At 37.0% G+C, this 14,478-nt stretch overlaps 1 protein-coding gene across 3 annotated transcripts; it reads left to right on the top strand.

The window, feature by feature from the left end:
* Positions 1-3,255: 3,255 nt before the first annotated feature.
* LOC128241578 (uncharacterized) lies at positions 3,256-14,162 on the top strand. 3 transcript variants are annotated; one of them, XM_052958581.1, is made up of 5 exons: positions 3,256-3,380; positions 9,737-9,991; positions 10,539-10,625; positions 10,802-10,999; positions 12,463-14,162. In XM_052958581.1, exons 2-5 carry the CDS (start codon positions 9,926-9,928, stop codon positions 12,964-12,966), a joined length of 855 nt encoding a protein of 284 aa, XP_052814541.1. In that variant the 5' UTR covers positions 3,256-3,380; positions 9,737-9,925; the 3' UTR covers positions 12,967-14,162. The 3 variants fall into 3 exon arrangements, with proteins under 3 accessions (XP_052814541.1, XP_052814543.1, XP_052814542.1); XM_052958583.1 differs by lacking the exon at positions 3,256-3,380 and adding an exon at positions 3,397-3,468; XM_052958582.1 differs by lacking the exon at positions 3,256-3,380 and adding an exon at positions 8,975-9,085.
* Positions 14,163-14,478: the final 316 nt, after the last annotated feature.

Below are 14,478 nucleotides of genomic sequence, written 5' to 3'. Positions count from 1 at the left end.
GTTTATTTTAAATAATTACGAAATTTTTTTTTTAAATATATATCATAAGTTCTTTTAAATGACAAATGTCTCCTTTTTGTGATGTACTCATCTTCAATATCTAAAACAGTAACAGTACGCCGGAGCGTGGCATGTGATCTCTGTTGTTACGACGGCAGAATACATTACTATAACTTCACGGGACATTTAACTGAATAAAATATGAATAAGGCGGAGCCTCGTGTTGAAATTATAACTAAAATCGGTAGTTCTGCTTTACGTGATGATAGTTTCTTGAATTGAAAACTTGCATGATGTTACGACAACCTTTAAAACAAGAGCGGTAATTTTAGTGTTTTTCCTTTTCTTTCTTTTATTATTTATGGTTCGTATATTTTGAGTTCATATTAATTTCTTTTAACTCGATTTTGACGGAAGCTGGAAGCTTATAAAATCACTCCGGCCTCCGTTTCCAGGACAGGAACCAGTTCCTGAGTGTCCGTTTTGAGAGGCCATGAAAAGCAACTCTTGGTGGGTATAGATCCCACAGCCTCTTGGGTGAAAGGCGGACACCTATACCACTACACCACTCTCGCAATCTTCAAATTGATTCATTGTCTGCAATGTTCATGAAAATGTTCCGTATTGACCTAACTAACAATGCTTCAAAAACAGCTCTTTACTGTCATTGTCTGTAGGAAATGTCCACGTCATGTCCGTGTTCAAGTAGAAATGATAGAAAAGAGTTTGTACTCCTTGTGTTATGGACAAAATGACCCTTAATGTTGGCTCTGAATAAGTAAGTATTCACTTCAAAAGGCATGATCGATCCATTAACGCCCGACTACCCTGTATTCATACCACATAAGCATCGAGCCAGTTGCTCAGAACTTTGTAAAAGTTTTATGCAGTGTTCTAACAAGATTTGAGACGACTGTTTAATGCACCAGTCAATTGTAACCACGGCCCTCAACTCTGGGGAATAGCGGGGATTTTGAATTTCGGTCCAGCAAAGCCAGGATTAAATCTTCGTCCTGCGAGGACGACCTGATGGTGAAACCCCCGCCAAATGCCCCCGCACCCTAGGGAGCCTAAGTAAGGTCCATTCCCCGCTATATTTGGCGCGACGACAAAACCACCGCATTCACCCGGCACTGCAGGGCCACCGGGAAGGTAAAAAAAAACATTTCCTCGGCTATCCCCGGTATACCCCCGGACCTTGGTGTGGGAACCGTGGTTACAATTATTATGTGGTGCATTTCAAACGCTTATGAAAACTGTGGTTTTCAAAAGCGAAATTTGACCAAATATCAACATTTGATGAAGCTGGGTTCCAGCTTTTTGTTTTAACACTCCTTATGGTTTGGTACACATTATTTCGTAATTTAAAAATGTGCGTTTTACAAACCATGAGCTAGTCACTTTAACACATTCAGGAATGTTGAAAATACTTGAAAGCATTTCTTTGGCGCTGAGCTGTAGAACTATCCCTTGTGCCGTATGCGGAACGGCGCATGATGTTTGGTATCAATTGTTAATCGCTGTCATTAGCCATGATACGTGTTTCTCTTTGATAATTAATACAAAAGTTAAACTGAAAATCTCTCGCGTAATATAAAAACATTAACTCATTTAAATAATTCCTGCGTTCGTTCAATGGTCTAAAATATTTATTTTTTTATCGGTTCCGCGTGCTTTAGACAATGGGAAACTACGGAGTTTAGGACTTTATACGGCTTTTCCGAAATACAATTCCAAGAAAGAAAAAAAAACATGATGCGTGTTCCAGGTGAAAATATTGAGCAGGGGTATGGGGTGCCTTTGTAAGTTGAAAACTGGAAAAGACTAGGAAAAACTTGGTTTATTCACTGAAGCAATGAAGGCGAAATAGAGTTAATTTTGAAATGACTAAGTATCACTGTACATTGTGAAGTACCGGGATAACCATTTGACACATTTGTGTCTTGTAGCTTTGGGAATTTATCTTATTTCAGGAAATCAATAAATGATCGAAGTAAGATAGCATGGGGTCTCCGCCCTTTCCATCCAACTCCTCCAGCCTTTGCGTACCATCTCTTTCTTTAAAGTTCGACTCGAATCCTGCGAAACAAATTCTAATTGAACGATTTCTGTGAATCTGCGTACCAAAAATGTCAAATGTTGAGTATCTGTGTTCCGCTTACCGCCATATTGAGTCACGAGTACTCTGTAAAAGGCCACTAAATACCGCGTTCCAAAATGATGGATGGCGGTAGATGGCTGGGAGCCTTAGATGTACGCGAAAGAATTTGGACGAACAGCAGAAGATCTGAAAGTCCATGTATGTTTTAGCAAAGTAAATATTTACTTTTTCTATATCTATCCAAGTGACTTCTCTTAACCATTTTGACATTTGTTAACCCCATTTCTACAGTCAATAATCCAGTTTCAAACCTTAAAGCTGCACTCTCACAGATTGATCTTTTTGACAACTTTTTTTATTTTTTGTCTTGGAACGAGCCAATTTTTGCGAAAGTTTATGGAAAAGAGTTATATAAAACTGTTGACAAAAAAATAGATCGCAGATTTTTATATCTAAGAACAAAAACTGATGTTTTATGCATTTTTCTTAAACCGTTAGTAAACGGTTTAAGCCATGAAACATTAATTTTCGAACAGAAATATAAAAATTTGCCATCTGATCTTTTGTCAGCAATCTGTTATCATTGGTTTGCAGATATTTACGCAAAAATTTGCTCTTTCCAAGACAAAAAAATAAAAAAGTTGTAAAAACGGTAAATCTGTGAGATTGCAGCTTTAAAAAGGATACCGTAGTTTACAAAGCGCTATGCCTAGTCCACTTATCAACCGCCCTAGTCAATGATCGATTAAGGTATTTCGTTGGTAATTCTCATACGTTTCTTTTTAATAAAGCATCGATGGGACCTCGGAATTTTATTAGACACTTCCTGAGGCTCTATCATAGTTTCATACGCACTTTTTCTCTAATTATTCAATCCAATAATCTCTTGTTATTTAAGTGGCACTACGCCTTTAAACGTTCTTTTATAGGTGAAATCAAAGTACATCTTTATTCTCTTGCAATTTTAGACCCGATTCAATACCTACGCGGTTCAGACACCTCTATGAAAGGGTTCTTTGTGTTTCCATTCAAGATTTTCATTTTCATTACAAAAGTCCATAACCCAATAGCGTCCCCCCTTTTTCAATTAATCCGTTTGTTATAGTGTGTGAAAGTGTATAGACATAAAACAGACAGACGGTTAAGGTTTACCTCGACAACATTATCTATTGATTAAAGATCGAATGATTACCGGCCTTCTAAATTTACATTCAAATTTTAAAATCGGTGAATCTTAACATTTGCTTGACTACTGGATTTAAATGCAAGCTGTTTTAAGGTATGTCGTATGGTTTAAGAGTTTTACAACTTGAATTCATGATTTATAACATTATATTTTCTTTTTATGGAAATATGGAACGCAAATGGTGAGATAAATATATTTTAATTCATATGTACCTGTATTCGTTTATAATATTTTAATTAATGTATACAATAAGCGTATGTAGGCTTTTCAACATTTAACTCACATTCAAAAACAATATATAAATATGGTTCAAAGGTATTTGCATGTTTTATTGGGTGAGGTCATTCATAAATATCATTTTCGTTTCAATATTGTGATTGCTTTGAACAAACTTTTAATTCAATTGTTAAAATATTAGTCGTACTTTAAAAACTGTGAAAAATGTTGACCATTGTTCACTTTCATTCTCGTAAAAAACGTGATTTGTGAAATAAAATGTTTTACTATCAGTTTAACCTTTATATTTTGTTCGACGTGTATAAATTGTGGCCTTCATATACTGGTAGCACACTTTCAGAAGTAAGTTCGCAAGCAAATATGTTTCAATACATGTTTTAGATATTTCAGTGATCATATTACTGTTTATATTGAAAGTTAATCCACAAAACAAATACATGATTAAACCAGCATTCTTCTTACAATACAATGGATTACCTAGAGACCAGATTTGTTTTTGCGTGTGTTTTCCTTATTATAAATTTAAGAAAAAGAAGAAGTAAAGAGTATGAATTTGAAATTAATTAAAATGAGATATTGATTACAATGTTAAACATAACTGCTCAGTCAGTAAAATTATTCTATTTATCGAATCAAGTAGAATGTTATCGCATTAAAATAAATTAAAGAGAGTTTAAACCTTATTATAATTATAATATGGTAAATAAGATTAACTTTTTGATCAAACGAGGTTGAACATTATTGGATTTTATTTATTAAAATAAATAATACTATACTTAATATGAATGTCGCTGAGTCTTACAGCTTTATTCACCTTACTTAAACATTCTTAATGCTAATTTCGTATTTTCATTTAAGGTCATAATGGTTTGAAATTGCGATACATTCAGGTTCCAGTGCATTTTTTTAAACATTTCAAATACCAGTGTATGACTTTGATGGCCTGAATTTAGAATACATTTAAGTTTTATGCATCATATTTGGTGGAAAAAAATAAACAAAAAATGAGTTGAAAATGTACGAATGAGATGTGTATAAAGTTTAGTTTAGTTTAATTTAGTTTTGTTTAGTTTAGTTTAGTAAATTTGTATCTTTATTTACATCCTATCATTGCACATACTATTTGACACAAACAATGTAAAATGAGATTGAAAGGAGTTCAATGCCATTCCATTCGGAATTAAAAGAGATGGTCCATGACATTTTACATTTAGAAATGTGTTAACATGTGGCTATAATGTATTTGCTCGCAAAGTTCATAGAGTTTACAAAGTTTTTAAAATCTGTTGAAATTGAGATTGATTTAATTTACTTAAAGAGTAATAACACACTCTGATGAGCAAAATCAGATTCCAACTTTGATGAAGTTATGTAGTTTTGGCTTAAAATCATTCAATTTCCAATACAGTGCTACTGGCGATCTTTGGCAGTATCAACCAAAATCTATCACATTCTTAATGCTGCACTCTTTCTTCCAAATAAGATTTGCCACAAATTAATAATATTGTTTTAATATTCCTAAAAGGACGAAAAGATGTCTAAATCAACGGTTCTTATGAAAGATGCCGAGTTTAATTTGAAATAAATGAGCATAAAACACAGTATTTCTGCTTTTTGGGTTTATAGTAGACCTCCTTAAATCTTTTAGCATTCACCAGTCATTAATTATTTTTGCTATTTAATACATGTACAATCTTGTTATCAGTAATTATTTGTGTCCATAAATGCATTATTTAATAAGTAGTTAAAGGTTTATCAATCAAAACTGATGTTTGTTATACAACTGTTTGTATTGATTTTGAATAAGGATGTCACTTTAAATATTAAGAAAGAAAGTGTCACAAAATCGAAATTGTAATGTCGCTTTACAATGTTACAGGTATTTAGAACATAGAAAACGTATGCTATGTTATTTTATATTCTGTTCTGTTCTCACTTTTCATTCACACTTGAAACGTTCAAATTGGTATTAACAAATATTTATTGCAAAATAGTCATACATAACTCATGAGCATTGAAACTGATTGGTAACGGAATAAATTATATGTATATAGCTTTTAACTATGATAAGAGCAATGTTAACAATGATATACATTATTGCGCTTAGGAAAAACAAAGACAAATGTAAACTATAAATTTAATTTGGCCGAAATAATAGGCTGCTAGATTGGAAATGAAATTAACAAAGATATAAAGCTTATGTCAAAAGCAGCCATAAATCCTCCATGGGATGATACACCACATCAGAAAGCATAATAAAGTGAAAAACATAATACAATATTCAATATCCTTAAATAATAGAGGGAAGAAAAGGAGTAACTATGTAAGCAAAGATAAAATAGAGAAAACACACGTCCGAACCGGATTAAAACTAGAGAACAAGTGAGAAAGGCGCCAAAATAAAGAAGGGCGGACAATTAAACATTCGGCGCTGAGAAAGAGTTCCCTCCCTTGATAATTATTATTTTTTCTCAAAATTAGTTAAATTCTACAGTGTTGAGGAAATAGCAAAACCAGTTTGTTTTGTTTTGATTCCCTATTCTCTCCATTCAATTCTTCATTCAATTTCTGACTGATGAAAACGTGAGGTAACCGCGCCCCTCCCCGTTAACTAAGTACGTCAATTATATTCAGAACTTTGTAACAAGTAAAATGAAATGAAAAAAAATACTGTTCTTAGTTAAACATTGGTCGCATTAAACCTTTTACTTTTAGTAAGTACTAACTTTATTTAAGTTTAAAGTGGTCTACATTATATTGTGTAAACCACCCACTCATTGGGCGAGCCACTGTTTAAATCTAATGTTTCACCTGATTTATAAAATCACTAACGGCTGACTGTTGATTTATGAAAGAAATCGTTTGGAACATTTGATAAATACTGCCTTTTCATTGGACAAAATATAATCGTGACCACTAAGGAACATTAAGTGCATGCCAGGTGGATTTGACAATGTTTGACAGATTATCATTACACATTTGCTAACATTTATTTACTTAATTACATCACTTACGCTCATAACAGATTTAAAAACCGAGGATAATTTTGTTAACATAAGGTTATACTTCTGTATATGCCATTATTCAAAGAAAATCGGTATTTTTCTATCCATGTCAATGTTTACCCTTCATTCATCATAGACGACCATAGAAATATTGAAGTACCAATTGAATTATCGTAATAAATTACTTCTGCAAACATCAAAGAATGGCTTTATCAGCGGAATGCGTCAATATCACTCTGCATAGAAAATATTGAGCTTTCCGGAGCGCTAATGTTTGCTTTTATTCAAGCTAAACCATTTACTTCTATCCTTTCTCATAACTTCTCATAATTCCTGAAGAACACACTCCTAACAAAAACTGTTTCACCTTCTTACCTTCTCTGTATACAATCGAACCCCGTTGGCTCGAACTCCCAGGGACCGGCTAAAATAACGCGAGCGTCGGTAAATTCGAACCAAATTCTTACCTTTAGTGTAAAGAAATGGGTCCTTAACATCCAGTTCGAGCCAACGAGGAATTCGAGCCAAGCGAGTTCGAGCCTACGAGGAATTCGAGCCAAGCGAGTTCGAGCCTACGAGGAATTCGAGCCAAGCGAGTTCGAGCCTACGAGGAATTCGAGCCAAGCGAGTTCGAGCCTACGAGGAATTCGAGCCAAGCGAGTTCGAGCCTACGAGGAATTCGAGCCAAACGAGTTCGAGCCTACGAGGAATTCGAGCCAAACGAGTTCGAGCCTACGAGGAATTCGAGCCAAACGAGTTCGAGCCAACGAGGAATTCGAGCCAAACGAGTTCGAGCCTACGAGGAGTTCGAGCCAAGCATGTTCGAGCCTACGAGGAATTCGAGCCAAACGAGTTCGAGCCAACGAGGAGTTCGAGCCAAACGAGTTCGAGCCTACGAGGAATTCGAGCCAAACGAGTTCGAGCCAACGAGTAATTCGAGCCAAACGAGTTCGAGCCTACGAGGAGTTCGAGCCAAGCATGTTCGAGCCTACGAGGAATTCGAGCCAAACGAGTTCGAGCCAACGAGGAATTCGAGCCAACGAGGAATTCGAGCCAAACGAGTTCGAGCCTACGAGGAGTTCGAGCCAAGCAAGTTCGAGCCTACGAGGAATTCGAGCCAAGCAAGTTCGAGCCTACGAGGAATTCGAGCCAAACGAGTTCGATCCTACGAGGAGTTCGAGCCAAACGAGTTCGAGCCTACGAGGAATTCGAGCCAAGCGAGTTCGAGCCAACGAGGAATTCGAGCCAAGCGAGTTCGAGCCTACGAGGAATTCGAGCCAAACGAGTTCGAGCCAACGGGCGTTGACAGCATTTAATCGTCTGTATCTCACAGAATAGGTATAGTGCTCGCGTCCCATCAAGAGTTATGTTTGTACCTCAAAAAATACTATTTTTATATACAAAACTATAATATTATAAACTGACATTATTTTGAGTTTGCCAGGATATGTTAGTGCCTCTCTCTCTCACAGAGTGGTCTAGCGCTGCATACCCTCCAAGGGTTTTCTTTGCATCTTAAAACATTTTTTATAAAACCGTACATACTCACATTAGATCTATTTTGCCAGTACAGTTTAGTGTATGTCTTTTTTATAAAACCGTACATACTCACATTAGATCTATTTTGCCAGTACAGTTTAGTGTATGTCTCTCACAGAATAAGAGTAGGACCCGAGTCTAACCAAGGAATTGTTTGTCCATCGAAACATATTTCAATGCAAATAAGCTCTCTTTTCTTCTCCATCTAATGCCTACTTTGTGTCAGCCTCTCACCCAAGAGGTTATTGGTTCGAGAACCATAGGAGGCACGTTCTCTTTCCCTCTAAAAATCAACGTCAGTACCTGTCCGAACCAGGAAATGAATTCGATGGCGTCTAAATAGCAAAAACAACAATGACATCCTTCTTTAAAGTCTCTCAGCTGTCGAAACTACATTTTGTCTAATGGGGTGGCAGTATTTAACAAATAAGCCCTACATGTATATTGGTAAATCAGCAGTCTGCCATTACGGATTTAAATCAGGTGAATCGGTAGATTTGAACAGAGATTGGGATAGTAGACAAAATATTATCTCGACCACTAAGCTGGTTAAAGGTTTATTAGTAATGCACCGCATTAAATCATTTATTGTTGTGTATACACACAGATAACCCTTAACCATTTAAGAGACCTCGTGAGTAATTTATTCAATATGAAGAGATCCGGCAGCCATTTTATGAGACTTAACCATTAAAATGGTTTGGTTCCGTTTATACGGTAGCACTGAGAACACTTCGGTGAACAAACAACGCCAATAATGTTTGCTTTCTCTTACGATATGTTTATTTTTCCGATTAATGAATATCTTTTGTGATCATTATTTTCAATTACACCGTGCATGGGTTATATCGATTGGAAAACAGATGCGTGGTATTTATTAAGTTTATAAAGCCAGTTTTGTTTCATGTAATGGAAATCAATTATCGCTCTTTTATTTTTTGTGATATTATCATATAAAATGTGTTTGGATAATGGAAATTCGTATTTGAGTTTTAGACAATCAAACTTCACTTAAAGGTATGAATCTAAATGAGCTTTCTGTACAGTTATTTGCATATTCTCTTTAAATTAGTTCTCTATTATGTATGATTTAATATTGCCATTATATTTTTACTATAGTAGTGTGCGTCTTAAGTGCATTGTTACTATTATTTACCCCAATGTATTCATGCTGTACGTGAGTTTGAGGGAATATACGTCTTTACTTGACTTGCATGTATATTTTTTTAACTGAGTGATTTCAAATGCTCTATTATACGATTTGGTACTCATGCATAGCAATTGGTTACTACAGCTAAACACCGTTGGACCGAACTCGCTAAGCTCGATTTCCTCGTTGGCTCGAACTGGATATTAAAATGACCTATTTCTTTATACTGTTTTAAGTTAAGCATTCCCGCTTGGTTCGAATTCCTCGAGGCTCGAGGTATTTTTGCCGATCCCTGGGAGTTCGAGCCAACGGAGTTCGACTGTACATGTACATTTTATTTCGTATGGTCGACTATTGTATTATAACTTTAAAAAAAGAATATCAGATTTTTAATTACATATTTGTAATTTATCAAGACAAAGGATTCTACAAAAAGGGGACAGATACAATGAATCGGGTAGCGGTTCCTCGTGCATTTAATAATTTATTCATACGTTTGTATTCTTTCATATCTTCAGGGAGCCAACTACCGAATACTTTAAAAGGGTGAACTTAACTCCGAACTGCTGGCGTCCTATGGAGCCCGACGCTGCCAACTAACCCCTTACCCATCGTCAGACAATATAGCACAACGCCACCTTGCCCCCGATTCCAGAGTCCGATAGTAGAGCCCGACGTCACACAATCCCCGTTCCCGGTGTCCGACAATGAGCTGTAACTACTACAAGAAGGTGCCGACAAAACCACCGCCGACGTCTTTCGGTTTCAAGCAGGTAAGTGTACGATTTAACGACAAATTGTCAGGATTTCAAATATTCAAAACATTTGTTTGGGGACTGGTAGAGCTTAAGCTCGGTTTAGAGAGCCACGGGGGACGCTCGTACGTGTGGTCGTGCATGGTACGAGATCTGTCTACATTTTTCTCTTTCCACTGGCTCTTAAAGCCACCAGCGTACATACGTATGTGGTAGCATATTAAGTTCTCTCTCTCTCTCCCTCTCCCCCCCCTCTCTCTCTCTCTCTCTCTCTCTCTCTCTCTCTCTCTCTCTCTCTGTCTCTCTCTCTCTCTCTCTCTCTCTCTCTCTCTCTCTCTCTCTCTCTCTCTCTCTCTCTCTCTCTCTCTCTCTCTCTCTCTCTCTCCATCTCATCTCCGTTGTCACCCCACCTCCGTGCCCACAATACTCTCTTCTTTTATTACATCGGTTCTATAGCCTCTCCTTATCATCACAAGCAAATCGCTTCTAAGCGGAATGGGCACCAACCTACCACCTCTTTGATACGGACAAAATCCCACTATTCAATACCCTCTTTCATTTGCAGGTAAACGCTCGGGAGCTCCAGGACATACTGAAAAGGGTGACCACACCCACGTACAGCAACAAACTCCACAGCGAGGAGCAGAGGCAGGTATGTCAGAGGACTAACAGTAGTTCCCCCCCATTCATCACATTGAATTCCTGATTTCACGGACAGTTCAAAATCAGTAATTTATTAATTTTAATTGAAAACGATAATTCAAATTTGATGTCATCGGTGTCTGTATTATATGAGTATTTAATTAATTCTTTATTGCATTTGAACAGGTGAACAACTATGACCGTCTGCTTTCGGAGGGCGGACGCCGGAGCGTAGCGTCTGCATGTGGACGTCGGGTGGCGTCTGCATGTGGACCTAGGGTGGCGTCACGTATTTCGTCGGCAACTTCTGGTGGCGACAGTATCGAGGGACGGGGGAGGCGTTTCACAGAGAAAGAGATGGCGAGGCTTGTTCGAAGGTTACAGGTAACAAGAGCAGTCTTTCTTAAAACAACATAAATCATTTCCTAACGTATGACAATTTCCATAGTTATGTATGGTCGCCCCCCCCCCCCCTTTCCGCCGCCCGTTAAACTTAAATAAAAATGTCGAACTAGGGTAGGTATAAGCGTTTCGGTCCGGCGGGCTGGTACATTTTCAACAGTGAATCAGTCATCTAAAAAAAAGTGCCCCCCCCCCCTCCCCCACCATTTAAATAAATTGGCGTAAACTGATCGTTTTATTTTTAATATTGTTTGAGGATAAGTATATATTTAATACTATGCTGTTTAACCGATGGCAATCACGGTATTTCCCAGCAAATTGTTTATGTCATCGACGAAGTATATTTTGAAGTCTTTCAAGTGGTTTTCTTTGAGATTAATAGCAAAAAACTGCTGACGACGGTTTCCATGGCGGTTCAGGGAACATTGCTTCAAATAAAAAAAGATGTGTGATTTTTTGTTGACAGTCAGTTTTTAATCTCATACCTCAAACGCTGATCATACCGTTTTGATATGCAGTGTGTGTGTATACCACGTGATAAATTACGTCATATATGCTACGTCGGAAGGCAATATTTTGCTTAAAATAAAGACTTAAATCAAAGATAACTTTTCGCTTACTACACCATTTTAAATAAAACAAAGGCCACTCTATGACGCTTAAATGGCTCCACCTTTGTTTTATACCCGAGTTTGATAAGGTGATTAGTTTCATCAAACACTTCGACAAACTTGTTTCCAAAACAATGTTTTGACAGTGCTCCGTCAGACGGCCGTATCGTGAAAAGGTTTGTCGAAGTGTTATAAAAAAAAACTACCATCTCAATCAAAATTTGGTAAAAGACCGAAGACAGGGCTCCGTAAGCTGCGTAGACTGCGCTATGTTCATTTAAAATGGCAAAGAAAGTGAAAAGATATCATTGTTTTAAGTCTTCAATCGAAGCAAAACATTGCCTTCCGGCGTAGCATTTATGACGCAATTTATCACGTGGTATACACACACTGGTATGAGTTTATTAAAAAGCGTCTGTCATAAGGCCTAAAAAAGGCTTGTTTCTGGCTACATGGCAAAAATATGTGGGTCGGTAGGTAGGGTTGTTTTGTTTAATAAGGGTCTAAGACATTTTTCGTTGTCATACGGAACAAAGCACTTATGAGAAAATCTATTTGTGAAATTAGCAAATCATGAAATTCCATTTATTCGGACGAAAACTTTCGGATACGGCATTTTTTTGCTAGGGACTTTTTATTCTATTTTTGGCAATAATTGTTTCTGAGTCGGTGGAAAATTAAAAGAGTATGGCAGGTTACCAGAAGTAAGCCTATTTTAAGTTAGGCCTACGTAGTATTCTTTCTTAATCTAGACTCAAATAAACGAACATATTTCAACCTTCACTGCCCTCATTTATTCATTTTTTATGTTTTAAACATTTTCTATTATTCCAGCGCCCAACAACCGCGACCAGCTATCACAACCGTAGTTACTATGACGAGGATGCACAGCAACTGAAGGAAGGAAGAATAGTCCGCGCGCGGTCGGCGGACATTCACAGTACAGCGGCCAAATCCTTGGTCAAGCTTCGCAGACCTACCACAGCTACTTTGGCCAAAACTCTCAACACGTGTCACCTGTGTTATGAGCACGAGAATAAAACAAAACCAGAAGAACTGGATGCATTTGACTACGAATACTCCGCGGACAAAGTAGTTCCGGAAGAGGAAGTGAATTTTATCGTTGGCCGCGTTTCTGTACCGACTCATGCGAGTAGCAAAGGAGAAAAATGTCAACGCCTGCCGGAGTACATTGACGAAGTAAAAATCCGTGAGAACCTACCATTGTTGAGTGGATTAAGGCGGAGCAAAAACGTTCAGGAAATCACAGAAAGACTCTTTCCTAGACGTAAATGCCACGGTTTTACGGCACAGGAAACTACAATAACAACATATTGATGAAAGTGTAGCTTAGGGTTAGTTTTTTTTATTAACTTTTATGACACTGCCCAATGGTTGTTAACTTAGATTACCGTTTATTGTCTACATGTTTCGATTTCATTGTAGTAATATTTTAGCGGGGTTAATAACCATGGCAGCCGCAGGTAGAGCGTTCAGCAAGAACATTAAGGATTGATAATTCATTGTTACTGGAATAAATTTCGCGAAAGGTCTAATGCGTTACATGTTTTAATGGCTGGTTTCATTACGCCATTTTTTTATCTTATCTTGTTACTAAATGAAAACTAGTATATCGCGGTTATGGTACAGTTAATTTCTTTTATAAAGCCCATCAATTCTTAAAAAGGTAAATGAATACAAATAATGTGCTTAGCTTATCCTGTTATAAGGGGATTCAGATGTATCGAGAAATCTTGGTCTGAGCTGTTACCAGTGACTGGCAATATTTCGTTTAGTATAGGTGTTCCTTATTCTACGTATCCGAAACATTCACACATCTTTCGAATCTTTCGTTTGCTTCTTTTCAGTAGCCTGAACGCGTATGAATGCTAGGTAATATTAGATTGATTTTAAATGGAACACTCGCCATTCTTCTTGTTTATATTCTTGTAAATAGTAACATTATTTCCAAGAACAGAACGGTTTGCAATAAGGCTTACCTAGAACTAGCATTCAAATAACGTGTTCCCGTACAGTCGAACCCCGTTGGCTCGAATTCCTAAGGACCGGTGAAAAAACCTCGACCCACGGGATATTCGAGCCAACCGGGAATGCTTAACTTTAGTATAAAAAATCAATCCTTTAAATCCAGTTCGAGCTAAGCGATTTCGAGCCAAAGGCGTTCGACTATATTGATAAGCTTTTACAATGTTTCGATTTTCGCATACAAGCATTTCTGTTGTTTGAAAATTGTATATCTCAGGCTACTTTACAGCCGTTTTGTATATCATTTCATCATTTACGTTAAGTGTTAAATATATTGATGTATGTCAGATTGATGATGGACATGTCAACTGACAAAACCTAGTACATGAATACAGAGTTATTTTACACTCATAGATAGCGTGTGCCAACATACATGCAGAAGATAGTCAGTTATTGTTCTGTAGTATTTTATCATTTGTGTTTCATTCTATGTTGTAGTTCGTTGAATTGCGCTTGTTTAGTCTTTAAATAAACGTTCTGTTAAACTCTACAGCGTTTGGGCTTATCATGGGGATGGGGTGGGGCTGTAACGAAAATGAGTCGATATTATAAGTTACGGGGTTAGTAGGTGACCCGATATGGGATATACGGGGCAAAGGAAACCATATTATACAGTTTAATGAAGAAAACCAATAACAATGGCAAATTAAACAACAAGGAATAAATCAGATGTTAATATACACAGGTTATGTTACACCAATAAACTAATCACAACTACTGGCGGAGGGTAAGCATTAGTTTCATTTAAAAGTGTTAGCATTTATAGATAATAACAGAATAATAGGGAAAGTATGATAACAAAAT

Source organism: Mya arenaria, chromosome 7 (assembly GCF_026914265.1).
Source record: "Mya arenaria isolate MELC-2E11 chromosome 7, ASM2691426v1".
NCBI lineage: Eukaryota > Metazoa > Mollusca > Bivalvia > Myida > Myidae > Mya > Mya arenaria.
Note: the sequence above shows the minus strand (reverse complement) of the source record. Positions and strands in the feature narration are given on the sequence as shown.

Excerpts from the sequence above, each read along its gene's own strand:
- LOC128241578 (XM_052958581.1), top strand. The coding sequence starts at position 9,926 with ATGAGCTGTAACTACTACAAGAAGGTGCCGACAAAACCACCGCCGACG. Across the intron at positions 9,992-10,538 it reads CGTCTTTCGGTTTCAAGCAG|GTAAACGCTCGGGAGCTCCA; the intron begins GTAAGTGTACGA and ends TTTCATTTGCAG. Across the intron at positions 11,000-12,462 it reads GGCTTGTTCGAAGGTTACAG|CGCCCAACAACCGCGACCAG; the intron begins GTAACAAGAGCA and ends CTATTATTCCAG.